At 40.4% G+C, this 18703-nt stretch overlaps 2 protein-coding genes across 4 annotated transcripts in view; one reads left to right on the top strand and one right to left on the bottom strand.

The window, feature by feature from the left end:
• Positions 1-8770: 8770 nt before the first annotated feature.
• On the bottom strand, positions 8771-11541 carry LOC112985809 (ubiquitin-like protein ATG12). The gene is made up of 4 exons (XM_026104714.2): positions 11332-11541; positions 11033-11169; positions 9561-9623; positions 8771-9215 (listed from the first exon to the last, which is right to left on the bottom strand). Exons 1-4 carry the CDS (start codon positions 11498-11500, stop codon positions 9156-9158), a joined length of 429 nt encoding a protein of 142 aa, XP_025960499.1. The 5' UTR covers positions 11501-11541; the 3' UTR covers positions 8771-9155.
• Positions 11526-18703, top strand: part of LOC112985808 (AP-3 complex subunit sigma-1) — a 31406-nt gene continuing 24228 nt past the window's right edge. For 2 of the 3 annotated variants that reach the window (XM_064500665.1, XM_064500666.1), the window contains exons 1-3: positions 11526-11834; positions 15533-15624; positions 18318-18429. In XM_064500665.1, coding sequence (XP_064356735.1) covers positions 11766-11834; positions 15533-15624; positions 18318-18429 — 273 coding nt within the window. In that variant the 5' untranslated portion in view covers positions 11526-11765. The remainder of the gene's footprint in view (positions 11835-15532; positions 15625-18317; positions 18430-18703) is intronic. The other variant, XM_026104711.2, reaches the window with a different exon arrangement.

Genomic DNA, 18703 nt, shown 5'->3' with positions numbered 1-18703 from the left:
GGCGGGGGACGGGGCGGCACCGCCGGCCCTGCCCCCGCCAAAGCCCCGCTCCGCCGGCACCGCGCCCCCGCCGCCGCATCCGGCTCCGAGTGCGGCCGCGGCGCCCCCGCGCCCCCCCCGACGCGGCGCGGGACCCCCGGGCGGCGCCGCGACCGCCCTCCCGGCGCGCCGGACCCCGCGGCCCGCCGCACGCGTGGCCCTCGCGCCGGGACCGGCTGGTGATAGCGGGTGTGTGTATGTGAAATCCAGGACAAAACGGACTCAGGCATCCGCTGCTAAGCCCAGAAGCTTCGGAAGAGCGATTCATTTGCCGCAAGGCGGATGGGAGCAGCGGTGATGCCCCGAGGCGCTGCTACGAGAAGCAAAAGGACGTTTTGCATCCTTCCCTGTTGCAGCTAACGCCTGAGCCTGGCTACACCTACTGCAGCTTCAAACCACTGTTACTGTTGATTATAGCTCACTGGTAACGGCCCACCCGTGTATTTGCCAAAGCTTTTCCTTAACTTGATAACCAAGAGCTCGAATTTCTCTAATAGAAAATTTTACGCTTCTGTTTGATCCTTATTCGAAAGCATTCACACTTTTTTTCACTTTGAATCTTTCAACATTGTTTGCGGATCCTGAAAAACTTCTATAGGATGTGATTACTTGATTGCATAGACACCATTAGGTACAATATTTATGGCTCTACAGTTTACTTTTTTGCTAACGTCCCATTGACAGGAACGCACGAGGATCTGAGTACATGCATTAATGAGTACATACATGTTAATGAGCACATTAACAGATCCTAGCCTCAGTCACTGAGGGTTTCTGTCACTGAAAATTAAAAAAAGAAGAAAAGAGGGCATTGTAATCCACACAGCACGGGAATTGTTTTCACATTCTCAGTCCTGTTTCTTGTAAAGGAGTGCACAACATTTTACCCATTTCTTTTCATTGCTGAAAATTATACATTTATAACTGTAGAAATGAACTGTTGCACATATATCTCAGCTGTTCATTAGAATAATATTCATACTGTGGGAGGCTATATTCCAAGAAACGTCAGGGATGCTGTAACTTTCAGTTTTATAAGAAAAATCTTAGGTCTTTTTTTGGACCAATTACTTAAAGTTTACTTGAAAATAAGCTCAAAGTTGAGACAAATGATACCGTTTACATTTAGACATTTTTCAACGCAGGATGCAGCAGTGCAGCTGGTATTCGTGAATTCCACTGACGGTTCCTCAGGAGCTAGACTGCACCAGTAATGGTATCATGGATAGTCACGTATCAATAAAGGTAAAAAGTCCACAGTCAATCCCTTCTACAACATCATTTTTTATCAGAACCCTACTGCACCCAACCTGCTTCACAAATTAGATCCATCATGCTGTCTTGGGGTAGTGCCAGTTGTCTCAGGCCTCGACTTTCATGATTACCAGGTACTTAGTACCACATTCCCATTAATTAATTCTGCAGAAATTACATTTGCTAGTTTCTGTAAGCTGGTTCTTGTATCTTGATTTTCAACCAAATGAGCTATCTGCCCTTAGCTTAATGATGGCACTCACTGTGTTTCTTGGAGAAGACACATAATAGCACTTGGTCCTAGTGAATCTGTATCATGCTATGGCATCTGTGTGATCAACAGTGACACTACATACTCATATATTCAAACAGCAGAGTACCTAAAGTGAATATATATTCTTTGGGCCAGAGAGAGAGAGAAAGGGAGAGCAAGCATGTAGCTTTAGGGAAGAAGCATAAAGGGATATCCTGAAATTCAATACTTGGTCCAAGGACTGTTTCTGTATTTCACATTATGTAGCCCCTGTGGAAAACACAGAAAGGCTCTGGAGCATAAATACTGTCATCGGTAAACTACAAAGTCAATCATTCTCGCATTCTCTCCTTCCCAGTGATAGGACTTCATTGACAGGCAGAGAGGAAACCAATAAGCCATTCTTGCTGATATGCTGGTAGTTAAAACAGTCTTGGGAAATGGGAGTTTGGCCTTTATCCACAGGGATTCAGCTTCCTGGACAAATGCTTTAATCACTAGGCTATTATCCAAAAGGCAGGTGCAAGCTCTTCAAACAATCAGTGAACAGGACCTCTAACTCCAAAAGAGACTTACCAGCTGAAGGTGCCAAGCCGGTATGGGCACCTCGCCTCCCATTGGGGTGCAGCTCACAGGTTTTTCCCTGGCTCATTTAGGAAAATTTTTTATTAGATTGCTGGAATTCATGAATGCCATTATTAGGCTCTTTGCACTGTGTTTTGGGCCTGGATATGTAGCTTGGGGTTGAAGATTTTTACGAGTCAGCCTATCATTCCAAATGAATACTAGTTGCTATTAAGTCCCTGCTCACCCTAGTTTCTTTACTTTTGCAGCAGACTGCAAAACTGGTGTAAGTTAAAGTTTGTACTTACAGCTGTAGTTCACACACACAGCATGTGGAGCCTTAGGGCACCGTGCCTTGCGGGTTTTGGGGCAACGTGGCTCAATGCTGATAACTGTTGGGGGCAGGGGATGAAGAGACCAGAACATTTCATCAAGCAGATAATAATATAGATAAGAGGCTAATGCCCTGCCCCAGGGGAACTTGCCTTACTGAAATACAATACTGTGTACTAAAGTCCCAAAGCACTACATCCCACAATAAGGCTACTGCTTTTTTTTTTTTTTTTTTTTTTTTTTTTAAGTTTTGTATGCTTTAATAAGGTCTGAAAACTTGAAGTGACTCAGTCTACAGCACCTAGAGATCTGACCCTTTTATTTCCCGTGAATGTCTTTGGGATCTTGGAAGGACACCATTTGCACAGAATAAACCTTTTGGGTTAGAATCGGGAGGAAAGCTAAGTGTGTGTTTGTTGCAAACATAACCCAGATTTCTATTTGGAAATACATAGTAATGTCACCATCTAAAGCAGCAGTTCCCGCACTTTGATCTGGGAGACCAAGCTAAATAATTGATGGATTCGATGGAGCCCTACATCCAAATGGGCCCTGGTAGTGGCCTCATTCTGGGGCTGTGGAAGAGCGCTGCAGCCTCCCCTCAATCGTGTAACCTGGTAAGTGGGATACATCCTTCAGTACGTGACAGGTTTTGTGTCAGACTGCTGCTTGCACAATGATTCTCAAAAAAGTCTGAGAACAAATATTTAGTTTGAGCTAATTAGTTTGATCTTCAATTTTGGTTGAAGGTTAGTATGCTATGTGGAAAGTGTGTATGTTATAAATAAAATATAAAATATTGACATTTATACACTGTCTGTGAGAAAAAAACAATTTAAAATAAATTTCATTTTCCTTCAATTTGCAATTTTTACACGAGAAAGTTAAATAAAGTCCTGCCTAGACTTTTCGGTGCTGACAATATTTACCGTGTAGTTTTCTATTTGGAATCCCTCTCTTCTTTGAGGTTTCCTGTTTCAGGGTTGGAGAGCTCTTAATGCATTTTAATTGCCAAGAGTCGCCAAGGATATTAGCTCTGTTACCAGGCTGGGTTTGAGGGAAAGACATTTTTTTTCTACTTTAACTTCACATATTGCTTTTTGCAACAGGAATATCTAACTCTAACCTCTTATTTTTATTTTTTTCATTTTTTAATGCTAAAGCCCTCCATGTCCCCTTACTATCCAAATAATAGCAATGATATTTTAACAAGTTTCATTCAGTCTGATTGATATATATAAATATTTTTCATGTGCAATTATTCCATTAGAAGATGCAGAGCAAGGACACTGAGACTACTGCACTTCTTCCTAAATCTTACTGATTAAGGTTCATCATCTACTTCCAGTAAGGAAAAGTATGAGTGAATTGAGATGTATAAACAGTATTTCCTCACCATCTGCAAACTGCATCCTTAACAACAACAACAAAAAAAACATTGCAGAATCTAGCTGTTGCTAGGCATTTAGAGTGAGTATATGTGTGATGATTACATGGAAGAAAAGCTAGAGAACCATTTAAAAGAAAAAAAAAGAGCTGTGAGATTGGTCCTAAGGTTAGAAGAAGGTGGACTTTTTTTTTTTTTTCACTGAAGTTTAATTCTATTCAATGAGATCATAAGGAATCAAATCTCACCTGAAACTGGGACTGCATACCTACTAACAAACATCCCAAGGACTGTTCTCCGGCACAGAAGCTAACTGGCAAAGAACAGTTTGTGTCCGTGTTATTCAACTCTCTTAAGCTCCAGAACAGGCTAATCACGTCCGAAGTGCCTACTAGAAAAGGTACCTTGCTAATTCATGAATTGTGCACAGGCCAAAATCTGTGCCAGCAGCTGTTCTACCAATTAGCAGTACAGATGACTGAGCTACAGTGCCCCAGAAAGTTTCCTGGCATTATTGAATTTAGTAACACAGATGTAGTCTGACAGGCTTAATGTTAAACATCTAACTTATTTCAGCACTCTTTTTAGTCCACAATGTGATTCATTCTACCTTTCTTAACCATCTATTCTAGGATGGAACAACTCAACCTCTAAGATCAGCTTTTGTCTCTCTAGATATTTAGACACAGAGTCGAAGTTTTCTAATGACTAAAATACAGTGAGATGTACCCGATGTTTCATGTTGTTACGGTTATTGCAGCACTTGCAAAGCAGGGACAAGAAAATTACATAGACTCTTCTGATGTTTAGTTTACTTTGGGAGCATATTAAGTATGATGCCAGCAAAGCTGAAGCGTTGCCTCGACAAATAAGAACAAACACATCTACCACGCTATCTTATCAAACGTTTTTGTTGTCTTAATGATCCAATATAAAATAAGGCTGAAAACAGGTCTTTTTTTCTATGCATGGCCTTTTATATAATAGAGTCAGAATTATCATGCAAAACCCAGAGTTAAAGGTATTTTTCCCTTTTCTGCCTCATCTCAAAGTATAAAGATGCTGTAGGCTAGATAATGCCTTGGGCAGCCTCCGTACAACATCCCTGAAGGGTAGTGAAGACTTCAGAATAGCTGAGAACAGCATAAGACAAAAGCCTGTACAACTAAAACCAGGATTTGATCTGCACAATGACTACGAACAGCAGCAGTGGATGAACAGAAACTGCTTCAGAGTCCAGGAGGAGTTTGCAGAATTGCTGGGTAAGCTTTTTTTTGTCTCCCCTCCATTTTACTCTGAGATCAGTACCTTCAAGATTATGCTGTAGAGAGAATTAACACAGACATCTCTTCTGTTAATACCTTAGCAGTAAATCTTCAGGTATTAGGAGTAAAAATGGTATTTGCTTAATATACCTAGAGCCGACATGACGATGTATCAGTTATCATTTCACTCCTAACTGAGGAAACCTTAGTTTCACTTTGCTCCTCTGTGTTTTTCTTCTTGCTCTTAGACTAGTTCAAGTTACAAATTAGAATTTCACAGAATAAACAGTGCAATAGATAAGATCAGATAAGATCACTTACCAGTTGATACTTGGATTTTAGATAAAGTCCCAATGGCCCTGGTAACCTTCTGATATTGAGCAACTCCTGTGAATACTATCAGTGCCAAAAACTTTGATTGTGCTACCTGCAGAAACAAATAGGGGATAAAATAGTCTTTTCAAAAAGCCCTCCTCTTCGGTGATCACTATAAGTAGGGAGAAGTAATCCTGTTCATGGACATGATTTGGGAGACCACAGTGGCTTTTGTACCATGACCATTTCTGTTCAACACATCTGAGAAGCTGCAAGACAATTGGGTGTAAGAGCAGTAGCATCATTAAGCTGGATAGAGGAACCTGGGATTTATTAATGCAGCAGAGACAACCTTGAGTGGCCTGTTTAATAGCTTTGTAAAATCAGCACATGCCTGTATTATGGTTCCCCCTGCACCTTGTAGCTGCCATTCAGGCCTCAGATTTAGAGAGCTGTTACAAGTTAACATGAATGGCAAATACTCTCAGTTCTTCTAACTGCTGCATATAGATTATCTAGTTCTGCTGATTTACAAAAAAAAAAAGCTCTAATTTATTTTCAAATAATCATCTAAATGTCTAGCAGTTCAGTTCATTACTTTCAATCTTTTAAAATACTTAAATTACTAATTTTTCCCAATTTTCCTTTTCTGTTCATTCAATTACATAAATCCAGTGAATTAAGTACATTATAACTGTTGATACCTTAGTTTTCATTGAACAGACCTGGCAAGAGCTGGATCAGGTGAGTAGTCACTGTCTACTGGCAAACCTAGGCCTAAGAAATAGTAAAAGAGTTGCAGTTTGGAGAAAAATTAAGACTGAAAACAGTTTCTCCACTTTCACTCTACAGAACACCAGGACTAATTACAAATAGATCTCTCCTCTCTGAGGCTTCAGCTAGGGGTACTCTATCCCCTTTGGAATACTGTACTTCAAGAAAGATATGCAGGTGATGGAGAGAGTCCAGATGAGAAACATGGAATAACCAGGAGTCAAGAAAATCACTATATGCAAAAAAAAAAAAAAAAAAAAAAAAAAAAGCAGAGAGCAGAGTATATTCATCTCCACTTCATCTGCAGATACGGTAAATCATACCTACATATAGGTAGCAGCAAGGGAGTAGGAAATAAAAAAAAAACCTTAAAAAGCAATATAGTAGTGTTATTGCCTATAGAGCTTGTGAAAAGCTTCATCGTTACTGATGTTTGTCTACTCAAATACCTACCAGGAACAATTAAGTACACTTAGTCCTGCTTTTGGATAGGGGAAACATTTCTGTTTTCTACAATTCTGCTTTCCCTGTACTATCTGACATAGATTTGGATTAGTGCTGCACTTGTGACAAGACAGGGGATTCAAGGACTAGTGTCACCTCTCAAAATCTGACAGAGGAAACAAAAATAAGCCATAGAATTAGAGTTACTGGGGAAGTTTCCTCAGTTAATAAAATAACAAAGGGTCTAGTTAAAAGAAACCATTAGAAATAGAAATGTAGGAACAAACTGTAATAAATAATTACATACAATTCAAAGAACATGCTGAATCTTAAGTTAATACTCATAGATTTTTGAACTTGAACAACTTACATAATTCATAAAGACATGTGCTGAATAAAGGAAATCAAAACCATTACTGTGGGGTTTACTTGACTGGACTACGAACTTTTAAGAGACTAAACTTTTTTTTTTTTTTTTTTTAACTCAAGAGGATAAAGCTTAACAATAGATTCAACATGAAGAACAACCTTCTACCATTCGGTGGCAAGATACAATGACCTACAATCCTCCTTCACCTCAAGATCCTACTGTTTTGTTTTTGTCTTTTATTTTTCTTGCATCACTACATGTATTTGCACTACACCAGTAGTTTCATTTGTTAAGATCAAGTGAGGTGAAAGACAGCAATCAAGTGTTCTTTAGAGAGAGCCAGACTAGTAGCTTATCTTAGGCAAACATACTGCCACACACAAGAGCAACCTACTTACATTTGTAAAACAGGTGAAATGGGCATATTAAAAAACACTGAAAAATGAAAAATCTAGAAAAAATATGCAAATATCTTTGTCCTTGTATACCCTCTAGTGGCTGTACAAGGTTACAATAGCTTTACAGTAACCAAGCAGGCAGAGTTGGTTTCAAGAGGACAGGCACAGAGTACTCACCTCCACATTAGTTTTGTTAAAAAGATTTACTATACAAAGATTGGTAAGATCAGTGTTTCGAATAGGCAAAAGTATGGATTAAAGTGTTTAAATTTGGGACCAATTCTACATTGTTAGTTGAATCCAATAAACTCCAATATAAACCTTCCACATTAAAAAAGTTAAAATTTAATCAAACTATTAATGTAACATATGTATTATACATTCAGGGCATGTGCCTACATTATCATGCCATATGTATCTACACGCAACAAAACTGCAGCAACATCAGTAGGGTAAGCTGAGTATTTGTTCTCCAGAAGTCCTGCAAGGACGGAAACATCTAATACATGGGTTGCAGAGACTGCATAAAGCCACCCACATTACACATACAGGTTGCATGAAATGGCAACAATGACCTCAATCAGTTGGACAAGCATACTTTAACCTAGAACAGGCCATTTTGTTTTTATTTGCTGAAGAATCAAATTACGTCATTGACCGAAACTGTCATCCAGCATAACAACATTCTCCAAGCAAACAGCTAACATTGAATTTAGTACAGCTTAAACAAACACAAAAGATTGTACAACAGACAACTTTAAATGAACTGCCCCCCCTCCAAGCAAAGGCTTATACCCTAGTCAGGGTACCAAGTCCTCTCCAAGATGAAAGAAAAAAGTCCTCATTAAGACTTACCAAAGGGATAGAAAATGCATTCTATTTCTTTGATGGAACATGCAGCTGGCAAAGCAGGAAAACAGCAGCAGCCAGAAGAAACAACACAGAATAGGTTTTTAACACCCCAGTATTGTATTTTTATTAACTGAAAGATGAAACAGCTTTTGCTAGTTGTTAAACAGTGTTAAAAAAAACATAACAAAACAAAAAACCCCTACCTTTTCCCTGGCAACTGCTAAAGTGCTCACTTTTCAACAAAGTACTGGACAATTGTGGGGGGAGGAAAATATTTCTGAGGCATATCATCGTACTGTTAAGTTAAAAATTGAACAAATATAAATGAGGTACATGCACTGACAATGTGAGAAAGGCACAAGGTGAAATAATTAAATTATATACAAATACCTAAATATTAATTATGAGAAAAATTCAAAATAATTTCTTGAAATGACATCAGATAGTGCATGTTCAAGATGAAGACTTCACAAAGAAAAAAAATCGCACACATCAGAAATAAACTGAATCCCAGTCCATATATGCAATAAATATCCCTTTTAATAAAAAGAAGCTCTATCTTCAGTACAGCACATCGAGTGACAGAATGGTCCAGTCCTCAAGACATTAAGCAGTTTCCCTTCAAATACAGCAACTGGGAGCTCAGCAGCAAGAGAGCTGGCTCTATTCTACAGATGGCACATGCAGATTTCTGTATCCCAGATGGCACTAGAAGAAAGTTACATGATTGGATAGCCTAGGTAGCTCTTCTTTTATGCTATTCATCTGCATTGTTTTTAAAGGTATAGTCATAGGCAGAAACGTTAAAACAAATCCTTCTTTCTCTGTGTTTATAGGCAGAGTTTCTGAAGGTTAGTCCCTTTTCCATTTCTGAAGATTGCACCTAAACAGCTGTATTGCCTGTCAGTCATCCCCATGCCTGGGTTTTGCAATAATGTAGTACCAGCTTGCCATCACTTCCAAAACACTGCAAGAGGGGGAAAAAAAAGTTAGATTATTCATGGGCTAGCACATACATGAAATAAAACAAAACCGAACTAGATAAATGTGTCATGGAATAGTGCTAGTCATAAGAAAGCGCATCATAATGGGAGGCATGACAACATACTGCACGTGAAGGATTGCTTTTCCAGAGATTGTATGAAATAATGTCACTTTAAATCATATTAATACAGATCCATGAACATCAACTATATTACACTAAATCTGGTATTACCAGCATAGCTAGGGATGATAGCAGATTTAAGGGACAGAAGTATATTGACAGATTCTGTTAAGTATATTTAGAAAAGATATTCAAATTGAAAGTCACCTCATAGAGGGTCCCAACTTCCTGGTCTGGGGATGGAGCAAAAGACTGATTCACATATATGAACTGCAAGAAAAGAAAACTGAAAATCAACATCTCCCTGTAAGGTATATAGAAGAAACATTCTTCAGCCAGCGGTGGGTAGATTTATCCTCTGTTCTCCGTTTATTTTGTAATCTTTAAATTCTGCATTAAACTACCATTGGTATTTTCACTTTAGTGCACAGGGCCAACATGACTTCCAGGAGTCATGTCTGACTGGCCAAAGCAAGTGTGCCCACCGCTGCCTTCTGCAAGCTCACCCATTAGTCTCCCACATGGCAGCATGAAGTTAACTCAGTAGTTTAGCTCTGGCTCTTATTTTGAGTATCCAACCCATTCCCACTATTGTAAGCTTGCTCAATTAGAACATTCACAGAAACTACAATTATTTTGTTCTTTTTTGAAGTCATCCTTCGCACTTCCTGCTCCAACAAAAACCCTTCTAGTAATCACTAGGTGAAATAGACTGTTAGTAAAACTGTTTACACATGTAGATTTAAATAGTCACCACACCAAGGATAGCAGTTTTTATCTGATACTTTGGCTATGCAGTTGCATATTTTAATAGATCTAGCTCTAACTTTATCTTAGATGAAAACTTTGAAGTATATGGATTTTAAGAGTTTACTGCTAACTGCAAAATTAATGCAATTGTATGTGTATATCTGTTCCAGCTGTTCCATCTTTTATTTTACCAGAAGGGCACCAGGGCTCCTTACGAGGAATGAACTCAAACAATATCAGCACTGGGCTTGCCAAAGAGCAAGTATTTCCAAACTACCCATTTTAGAAGAGGAAAAAAAAATCTGTCCTGTGACAGTAATCTTAAACTGTCTGGGGGAAAAGAAAAAAAAATGAAGGAAACAGCCACCAGTATTCAGAAAGGCAATCCCATACACTTTAGAGCCTTAACACTTTCTCCATATACCTGACTTTTAGAGCTGTACGGCAGTATGGCCCTTTCACTGAAACATCTTGCTGCACAACAGGCATGCAGCTCCATGCTGCAAGACAGCATCAGACAAGGAAAAACAAACACATAGTAAAAAACCAGAGAGGCTAGAACTGCAGCCCGAGCACATCCACATGGTATTGTTTCTGGCAGCTACGGCTCATCTCAGCATTATACCATGGGGCATCCTTTGAGTAGCTTTGCTGCTGCCCTTACACCAAGTTTCCTGCTAGGAGCCACGGCCTAGACAGTCTCCCCGTAAAGCCATTACTCCAGCAACTTGAATCCACTGCCAAGTGCAAAACCCTCTTCTGCACCAGCTCGCCGTGCTCCCCCTGCGATATCCAGGAGCACCCAGGCAAGTGGAGGCAGAGGGATGAGGTGGGGTGAGGAGAGGTGAGGAGGGGTGGGATGGGGTGGGATGCGGCAAAGTGAGGAGGGGCTGCTGCCCCTGGCCCGGCCCGGCCCGGCCCGCGCGTACCAGCTGCTCGGAGGCCATCAGCTTGAGGAACTTCTTGATGAAGTCGACGAGGCCCTGGATGGTGCGGGTGCGCTCCACCGCCCACTTCTTGGTCTTCATGATGGGGGTGTCCCCCACCGCCTTCAGCAGCACGTCGACTGCGGAGGCAGCGGGCGTTAGCGGCGCCGCGCGGGGCCCGCCCCCGCCCCCTCATTGGCCGGAACCTCGCGCTCCCACCGCCCATTGGCCAGCGCGCCTGCCCATCACGGCAGAATTCCCCCCCCCCCACCTTGCTCAGTAACGATTTCTCCCCCCTTTACTTTTCTTTTTAGTGTCGCCGGCAGGTTCTTCGGTGCCCGGCGAGCCAGCCGAGGGGGGAGCCGGGTCGGCAGTCCCTGCTGCGGCTCCGCCCTCCTGGGTGTCCTCTCCGCCCTCCCTGCGGCCCTCGCTCTGAGGCGAGACAGGCAGCAGCTCCCCCGCTTCCGCCATACTGCTCCCGGCAAGCCGCCGGCGGAAGTGACGCACGGCACCGCGCTAACGAGCTCGCTTTGGAAGGCATTTTGGCCCTCGCGGGCTGCCAGCCGCCTGTTAGGTGACGCGACGGCGGGTCACGTGCGGCGGGAGCCGTTCGGCCGCTAACGGCTTCGGCTCGGGGAGACGTGGGCGCGCGCGAGCTGCTGCCGTCGCCGCCCTGCGGGGGAAGGGGAGGGCGGAGCGGGGCGGGCGCAGCCAGCCCGCCCGCCGCGGCCCCACCATGATCAAAGCCATCCTCATCTTCAACAACCACGGCAAGCCGCGGCTCTCCAAGTTCTACCAGCGCTATGTACGGGCGGCGCCGGGCGCGCGGCGGGGCGGGGCTCCCCGGGTGGCTCGGGGCGGGGGCCGCGGCGCAGGGCGGTCGGGGGGTCCGGGGGTCGCGGGCCTCTGAGGGCTGCCGGCTCGGCCGGGCTGTGGCCGCCCAGGGGGGAGCCCGGCCGCGTCGCCAGACCGGGCGTCCCCGCCGCTGCCTGCGGCTGCTTCCCTGCGCGTCGCCTCGGTTGATGGTTAAGGGTCCGGCTGGCCCAGCCTGCAGACGGGGACAGTGCGGCCGCCCGCCGGCGGCAGGCCGCGTCCGGGTCTTGCCCCGGCTGTTTTGTCGGGTGTTGCCGTCTGCTGTTGTGTGCCTAAAGGCAGTTATGAGACGGGCTTAGAGAGTGGAGAAAAACAGAAGGCGCTGGGATTTTTTGAGGGGCGATTTCAGTGACAAAAATGAGATTGTAAAGAAAGCTGTTTCCCATCAAATATTATTTTCCCTAGAAATTATGCTTTAGTAGCTCCAAAGGTAGTAGAAGGCAGGTTACTTCAAGGGCAGATTAGGTTCTCCGATCTTATTTGTGGGATCTCCACTACAAACTCTGCGCTGCTTTTTATCCTAACTTTCTGCATCCCTGATGTAGTGCGACATGTCTCCACACAGCGGCGGCGGTGCTAGAGTTGGGAAGATGAGAATACGGTTTTATAGGACCCTTGAAAGTAATTGGTCAGTAAGCATAAGCTTTTCCTTTGAAAACTTTCAGAGAGCAAAGAAATGTAATGAGCTGGAAAAATATGTTCTTTTACATGGGAGGAAGCAAATTTCAAAGCAGCTCAGAAAATGCAGTGTAGGCACTTGGTCTGAAGGAAAAGGAAGTGTAGCCACAGGGAGTTAAGAAACAAACTGAAAACAGTTGATTTAATTCAAGGATCAGAGACATTAAGATAATGTTTTAATCCTGTGCTGCATTTCCTAGCAGGCAGGCAAAACTCTGCGTGGGCTGACCTTGGACATAAAACACAAGAGAACACATGATGCTTCTCAGAATTATATAAACAAAATTATTCTTTTTCAGTAATGCTGTTACTTATTCTTATTTATAGCTAGTTATTTACAATTCTGGCCATTACAAAAGTCATATTTAACTTTATTGGAAGGGATATATCTTACTTTGTACACTTCTAAGTAGAAATGAGGACTGTGAGAGTTCAGGTTGCGCCATCAGGCTTTTTAATAAAGGAGTGTAACTGATACAGGTCATTGTCATGGGTGACTGAATTGCATCCCGTCTCATAGGAAAGACAATATTCAGAAATTCTAATACCTGTTTTTAAACCAGTTTTCTCCTTTCTCCTGGATTCAGGGTTACCACGCAGATATCTTTTATTTACCATTTCAAATTCAAAAAATCGAAATAAAGCAGTCTCACTTACCTATATTGATAGGCATTCATTCTTCTTGTGTGCATCCCTGCTCCTTTTTTGATGACTTTAACTGCAGAGTTGCAGTAAATTACTAAAAAAGGCTTTTTTTCCCCCCTCCTGTCAGTCTGAATGTAACAGTTAATTGGTAAGATAGGTGGATGGAAGACATTGGTATGTAAAACCTGAATTAATGTGAAGTAGTTCACTTCCATTCTCAGTTTCCATTGTAATTTCACTTTTGTATCTTTTGTTAATGTTCTAAATGCATAGTCTTAGGTGGAGCAAGGAGAGAAGTGAATACTGAGAGAAAATCAAATTTTTCTTGTGAGCTACAGTCTAATCCAGTTGCTTTAATCATTGGAAGTAGAAAAAATCTTCAGTGCATGCAGTAGGTTAAGATGCCTGTATAAAGGGAGCACTTTGCAGATTTGAAAATTTAAATAATATGTTAAACTAAAAATTATGTCAGTATTCTTGTCCAGAGTTAGTAGTCCTTGGTTTGCAACCAAGCTGTTTTTGCATTGTGCTACCATAAGTGATTTTTTCTAAGTCTCTGTGGTGTATATAAACAGGTGTAAATGTTGTCTTAATTATCTTTTCGTGTGTGGCTTCAATAACATAGGATTATTTATGGCATTTTTGAAACTTATGCACACTTTGATATCAATTGAACCAGTATTAGAGAGAAATCTTCATTTCTTTTTACAAGTGGAAGTGTCTCTTTCTTTGTGAGAGATTATTTTGAGTCAGATCTGTGAAAGATGCATTTGTTTCCTTGGTGACAACAAAACTGACAGAACATGAGTGGTTTTTTTTTTTTCTTAAACCTGATACAGAGGATCGGATGTGTTGCTCTTGAATAAAATTAAGTTAATAATTCTTTGCAGTTAAGTAGAGTAATAATAATTCTCAGCAATTAAGTAGGAAGATGCATGTGCTGTGGTTTTATATTTTACAATATAGTCCTGTGGCTATTAACTTCCAAGTTCAGAACAAGTTTCTGAGTAACTTTGAAAGTAAACGCAGTTTCTGAATACAAAAGTTATGCTTTAGTTACTGAAAAGCATGTATCTCAGTTTCTCAAGGAAAGAAGACGCATAATCTCTTTCCTGATGTCAGAAAACATGGGGGAAGAAGGTGAGGTTACTGCACTAGAGGAAGGCAGACACGATTTAGGGAACACAGATTATAAAAGCAAAGGAACCCCGCATTTGCTTCAGCTGTGCTTCATGGAACAATTTACTGCTGCTCATGTGTTTTGTAAATGTCTTTGTGTATTCTAGAGCTTTTTTGTAAAATAACACATGAATTTGAGGGGAATAAATATAAACCAGGCTGATACCAAGCTTTGTTTCATTAGCAGTCACACAAGAGACTGCGGTTTTAGCTGAAGTCCCTTTTAAGATACATGCACTGCCTTAGCAAAGAATGTTATATATATTGGTATATATATATATATATAATGGTTTAAAATGACGAGTTATACTCGCATAGCTGGAGGAGTAACTCTTATGTTTGGTGACTTCAGGGCTCTGCGCTATAAAGCAAGCACACGATATGAAGAATTGTATGTAATTTTTTTGACTGTTGAACTGGACTATAAATTTGTTGAAAATGATCCTGCACTTCTAGATGGGTAGCAAAAGGATGTGTATGTGTGCGGTGGTAGAAGGACAATTACAGTGGGAACTTAGGAAGAGACCAGTGAATTCAGACTTTAGAAGTGATGTTTCTGATCAATGAAAGACTGTTAGAAGGTAAGTTAGTGGCTTAACAGAAGATGTTGCTCATGATACCATTGGATTTTGACCTGTTTCAGAAAGAGTGATGTTTTGTGGATTTGGGGTGTTTTTGTTTGGTTGGTTGTTCTCCCCCCCCCCCCCCCCCCCAAACTGTGTTTTTGCCCTGGTAATGGCTGAAATTAATTTCACAGCATGTGTATAAACATTCAGCCTACAGTGGAGATGTGAAGTATTCTGAAGCTTTTATATTTACTTGAAGGAATTATTTCTAAGTCTTGGTGTTTTTTTTAAGCTTCTTAAAAACAGTCAGTTTTTTCACAGGTTTTTCACAGTAGTTTAGTCCTCTGCTAGTTCAATTTAACTTGCAAAAATGTCTCCTTTTACCAGAGGTGTTGTTTTTATGCATTTCAATGTGCAGCTTGTTGCTGGGCAGACTTAAGGCATCAAAATTTGATAGTTTGAGGATGCTCATGTACTTTGAATTATATTTATTAATGGTGTGTGCTGTGTATTGCTGATTAATTCATTTTAGATTCACATCAAAAAATGTTTTCTTTTGCAGAGTGAAGATACACAGCAACAAATTATCAGAGAAACCTTCCATTTAGTATCGAAACGTGATGAAAATGTTTGTAATTTCCTAGAAGGAGGCTTGTAAGTACAAAGTTCAAATTAAATGTCCGATGTTCTTCAGCTAGTGAAGATAATCACTAATGCTTGTGGCATAACTGTTTTTACAGTTGTAATGTAAGCATCATGTCACTTGAAATATTTTAATGCACTGGTAACAATGTTATGTCAGCACTGAGTATACATATTCTTTACTACTGAAACATATGTAAATATAATTAAATGAGTTAAGCAATAAAACTTCCTTTTTCTACTACTATAATTGACTTAGTGGCTATAGGGGTATTTCAGACACAAGGTGGGGAAGAAACAGACGGATGATACCTAACCAGCTTCCTTATAATTTAGCTAAAGATTTCTGGCCTTATTCTAAGAGATATTGGCAGTTGTCGTATCCGCTGAGAAAGGTGAAATATTTTGTAGCTGGTGTTTAAGCTCGAGCTCCTAAAATTTGAGTGGACAGTCTACAATAAAACGATTCCCCCTACCTTTACATCAGAGTTCAGGCTTGCTGTGTGAACTAGGGAAAAGATATCTTTAAAATATGCTAACTAGTGCAGTTTTAACCAAGACTTTTTTTTTTTTTTTACTAATATAGACCAACCTGAGTTTTAGATGTTAGCTGTTAGTAGTCAATCCCAAGGTTCCTTGTTTAACACTTTCTGAACCAGTTTTGTTGTTCTTATATTTTGAGTAAAGGTCCACTTTAGAATTGTTGGCTAAAATGTCTCAGGGCCAGGTGTTTTAGTTACATGCTTAGGTTAATGCTTTTTGCATGATTTTCCTTTTAAGTATAGATTATAAAAGTTAGTTGTTGGGTGTTTTTCCTTTTTTTTTTCTTTCTTTTTTTTTTTTTTTCAGAAGGCACACCCAAAATATCCTCTCATGGATCATATCTTTTTTCCCTTTTTTTTAGTGTGGTCTTGCTTTGATTAAAAGAAATTCTGAAATAGAGGAGTATTTTTGGGGGGGGGTCAGGAAGGCTAAATAGTTATGAACAACCACCTTCTAGGAAAAGGAGTCATAGTTGATGTAGCAAGTTTATGATATTCTGTATAAATATAGAACAATAAACATACTATCATAATCTCTAATAATGGAAATTTCTAATAGATGAAAGCTAATGTGTTAATGCCCGAACTTACTGTATTCGGAGTTATGGTTAAACATGTACCTATACCATGTCAGCTATGATGTCTTTTTCCTGATCAAGGTGATCCCTAATTATTTATTATTTTTACTAAAATCCTTCTCTTTCAAGTGCTCAGCTGTAGATTTTTTGCTTCTGTGTTTCTGTTTTTGGAGGTGGTTACAAGCTGGAAACATGCTGGATTGAATTCTAGAAGTGAAAGACAAGCTATTTGTGGTCTTTCAAAAAATCATAGCTGTGCAGTAAAAAAAAGCCCCAAGAGGCAGAGGTAACAGTTCCAGCTTTCCTCCTGCTGCCTGCTTTCTAGAGTTGCCATTTCAATATATTTTTTCGGTATTTTTTCCCAGGGCAGGGATTGTTTTATAGTTTGCTCCAAGTCCTCAACAGTAACTGTATGCTAACTTTGTATGCTGAAGCGTATGGATGAATTGGGTAAATAAAGCACAGAAGAGGAAACTTTACATGTCATTTCTTTCCAATTCTATTTTTTTCCCCCTGATATTACTTAAATGTAATTCCTGCTGTTTAGGAACAAAGTTTTGTTTTGTTTTGTTTTGTCCCTCAAGCATTAACTAATGCAAGGCGAAGTGCTTAACAAATCTTTTAGGACACTTTTGCTTATTCCTTGCCCTTCCCCTCTCCCCCTGCACAGTTCCTGTGATAAAGACAAAAAATAAAGGGATGCTTTATTATTCACAAGGCTTGTGATCCAGTTCTGGTACAGTTTTAAGGGAGAATTGTGAGCTTCATAGGTGTGTAGCTCTAGGCTACAAAATATTTTCGTTTCTATTTGAACAGCACTCATACCACTGACAGCAAATGTTAATGATGTAAAGAACATCTCTTCTTACAGTTATGTGTCTCCTTGGGGAAGGCTACAGCAGAAGAGTAAAAGTACATTTCTGCTTAGAGATCTTCCCTTGTTCACTAACTTGATGTTTAGTGAGCAATAGAAGGAATTAAATTTTCGTGCACTTTAACATTGCATCATAAGCAATTGGTTGGAGTACAGTCGTCTCGTACTATCTAATATTATATAGCACAAGAATGTTACATGTTCTTGGTTATGATGGACGCCAATTTAAGGTTTTTTTCTTTAATCCAAACACCAGTCTGCATTATATTTTTCTTCTCTTGGTAGCTTCTCTGAGAAGGGCAGGGAATGTTGCTTAGGCATATGCTCTGTTCTTAGTAATGCAGATTAATGTCCATACAGTGCCCACTAGTGTGTCATGGAATTACATCTAATAACCATTTTTGGATGAACACTAGCCTGCATGATCTGTCTGAATTGATTGTAATAGGAAGGTGCATATGTCAGCATATTTAATGTCCATATGGATAACAGTAACTGTGCTTGTGTGGTAAATGTCACATGAGCTGTCTTGATGATTTGTTGTTTTTCTTCCATTTTAATTATATTTCAAAATAAAAGTTGTTGTCTAGTTGGATTTGGGAGAGCTCAAGCCATTAACAATAGGCCTCCTATTAACTGAGATAACTTTGGGGGTTTGTCCAGCTTATCCTGAGATGCTGACTAAGCTTTCCTCTTTTCTTTCCCATTTAGATTAATAGGTGGATCTGACAACAAGCTAATTTACCGACACTATGCCACCTTGTATTTTGTCTTCTGCGTGGATTCTTCAGAAAGTGAACTTGGCATTTTAGACCTAATACAAGTAAGTGTTTTGTTTTCTTGTAAGTGAGATTCTACTTCTATGTACCTTAGGATTCCAGTATTTAACATTGACTTTTTCTGAACTATTTGAAAGTAAAGGTGACTTTCATACTATGAATGTACTCAAAGTGCAGAGTATTACTTTTAGATAGTTTGCAGTTTTCTGGACTTTCCTTGACAGAGTTATTTCCCAAGTTGGTGATAAAGTAACAGTTCATTTGGAAGCTACAGAGCATTAATCAGCCATTTTTTGCTGCAGCTTTGTGAGGCTTTGC

Source organism: Dromaius novaehollandiae, chromosome W, assembly GCF_036370855.1.
Source record: "Dromaius novaehollandiae isolate bDroNov1 chromosome W, bDroNov1.hap1, whole genome shotgun sequence".
Taxonomy (NCBI): Eukaryota; Metazoa; Chordata; class Aves; order Casuariiformes; family Dromaiidae; genus Dromaius; species Dromaius novaehollandiae.
The sequence above is the reverse complement of the archived record's forward strand: the minus strand, read 5'-3'. Positions and strand labels throughout refer to the sequence as shown.

Coding starts and splice junctions, on each gene's coding strand:
- LOC112985809 (XM_026104714.2), bottom strand. CDS start 11,500: ATGGCGGAAGCGGGGGAGCTGCTGCCTGTCTCGCCTCAGAGCGAGGGC. Junction 11,170..11,331: donor CGGCGACACTAAAAAGAAAA/GTAAAGGGGGGA, acceptor CTGCCTCCGCAG/TCGACGTGCTGCTGAAGGCG. Junction 9,216..9,560: donor AAGTTGGGACCCTCTATGAG/GTGACTTTCAAT, acceptor CCCCTCTTGCAG/TGTTTTGGAAGTGATGGCAA.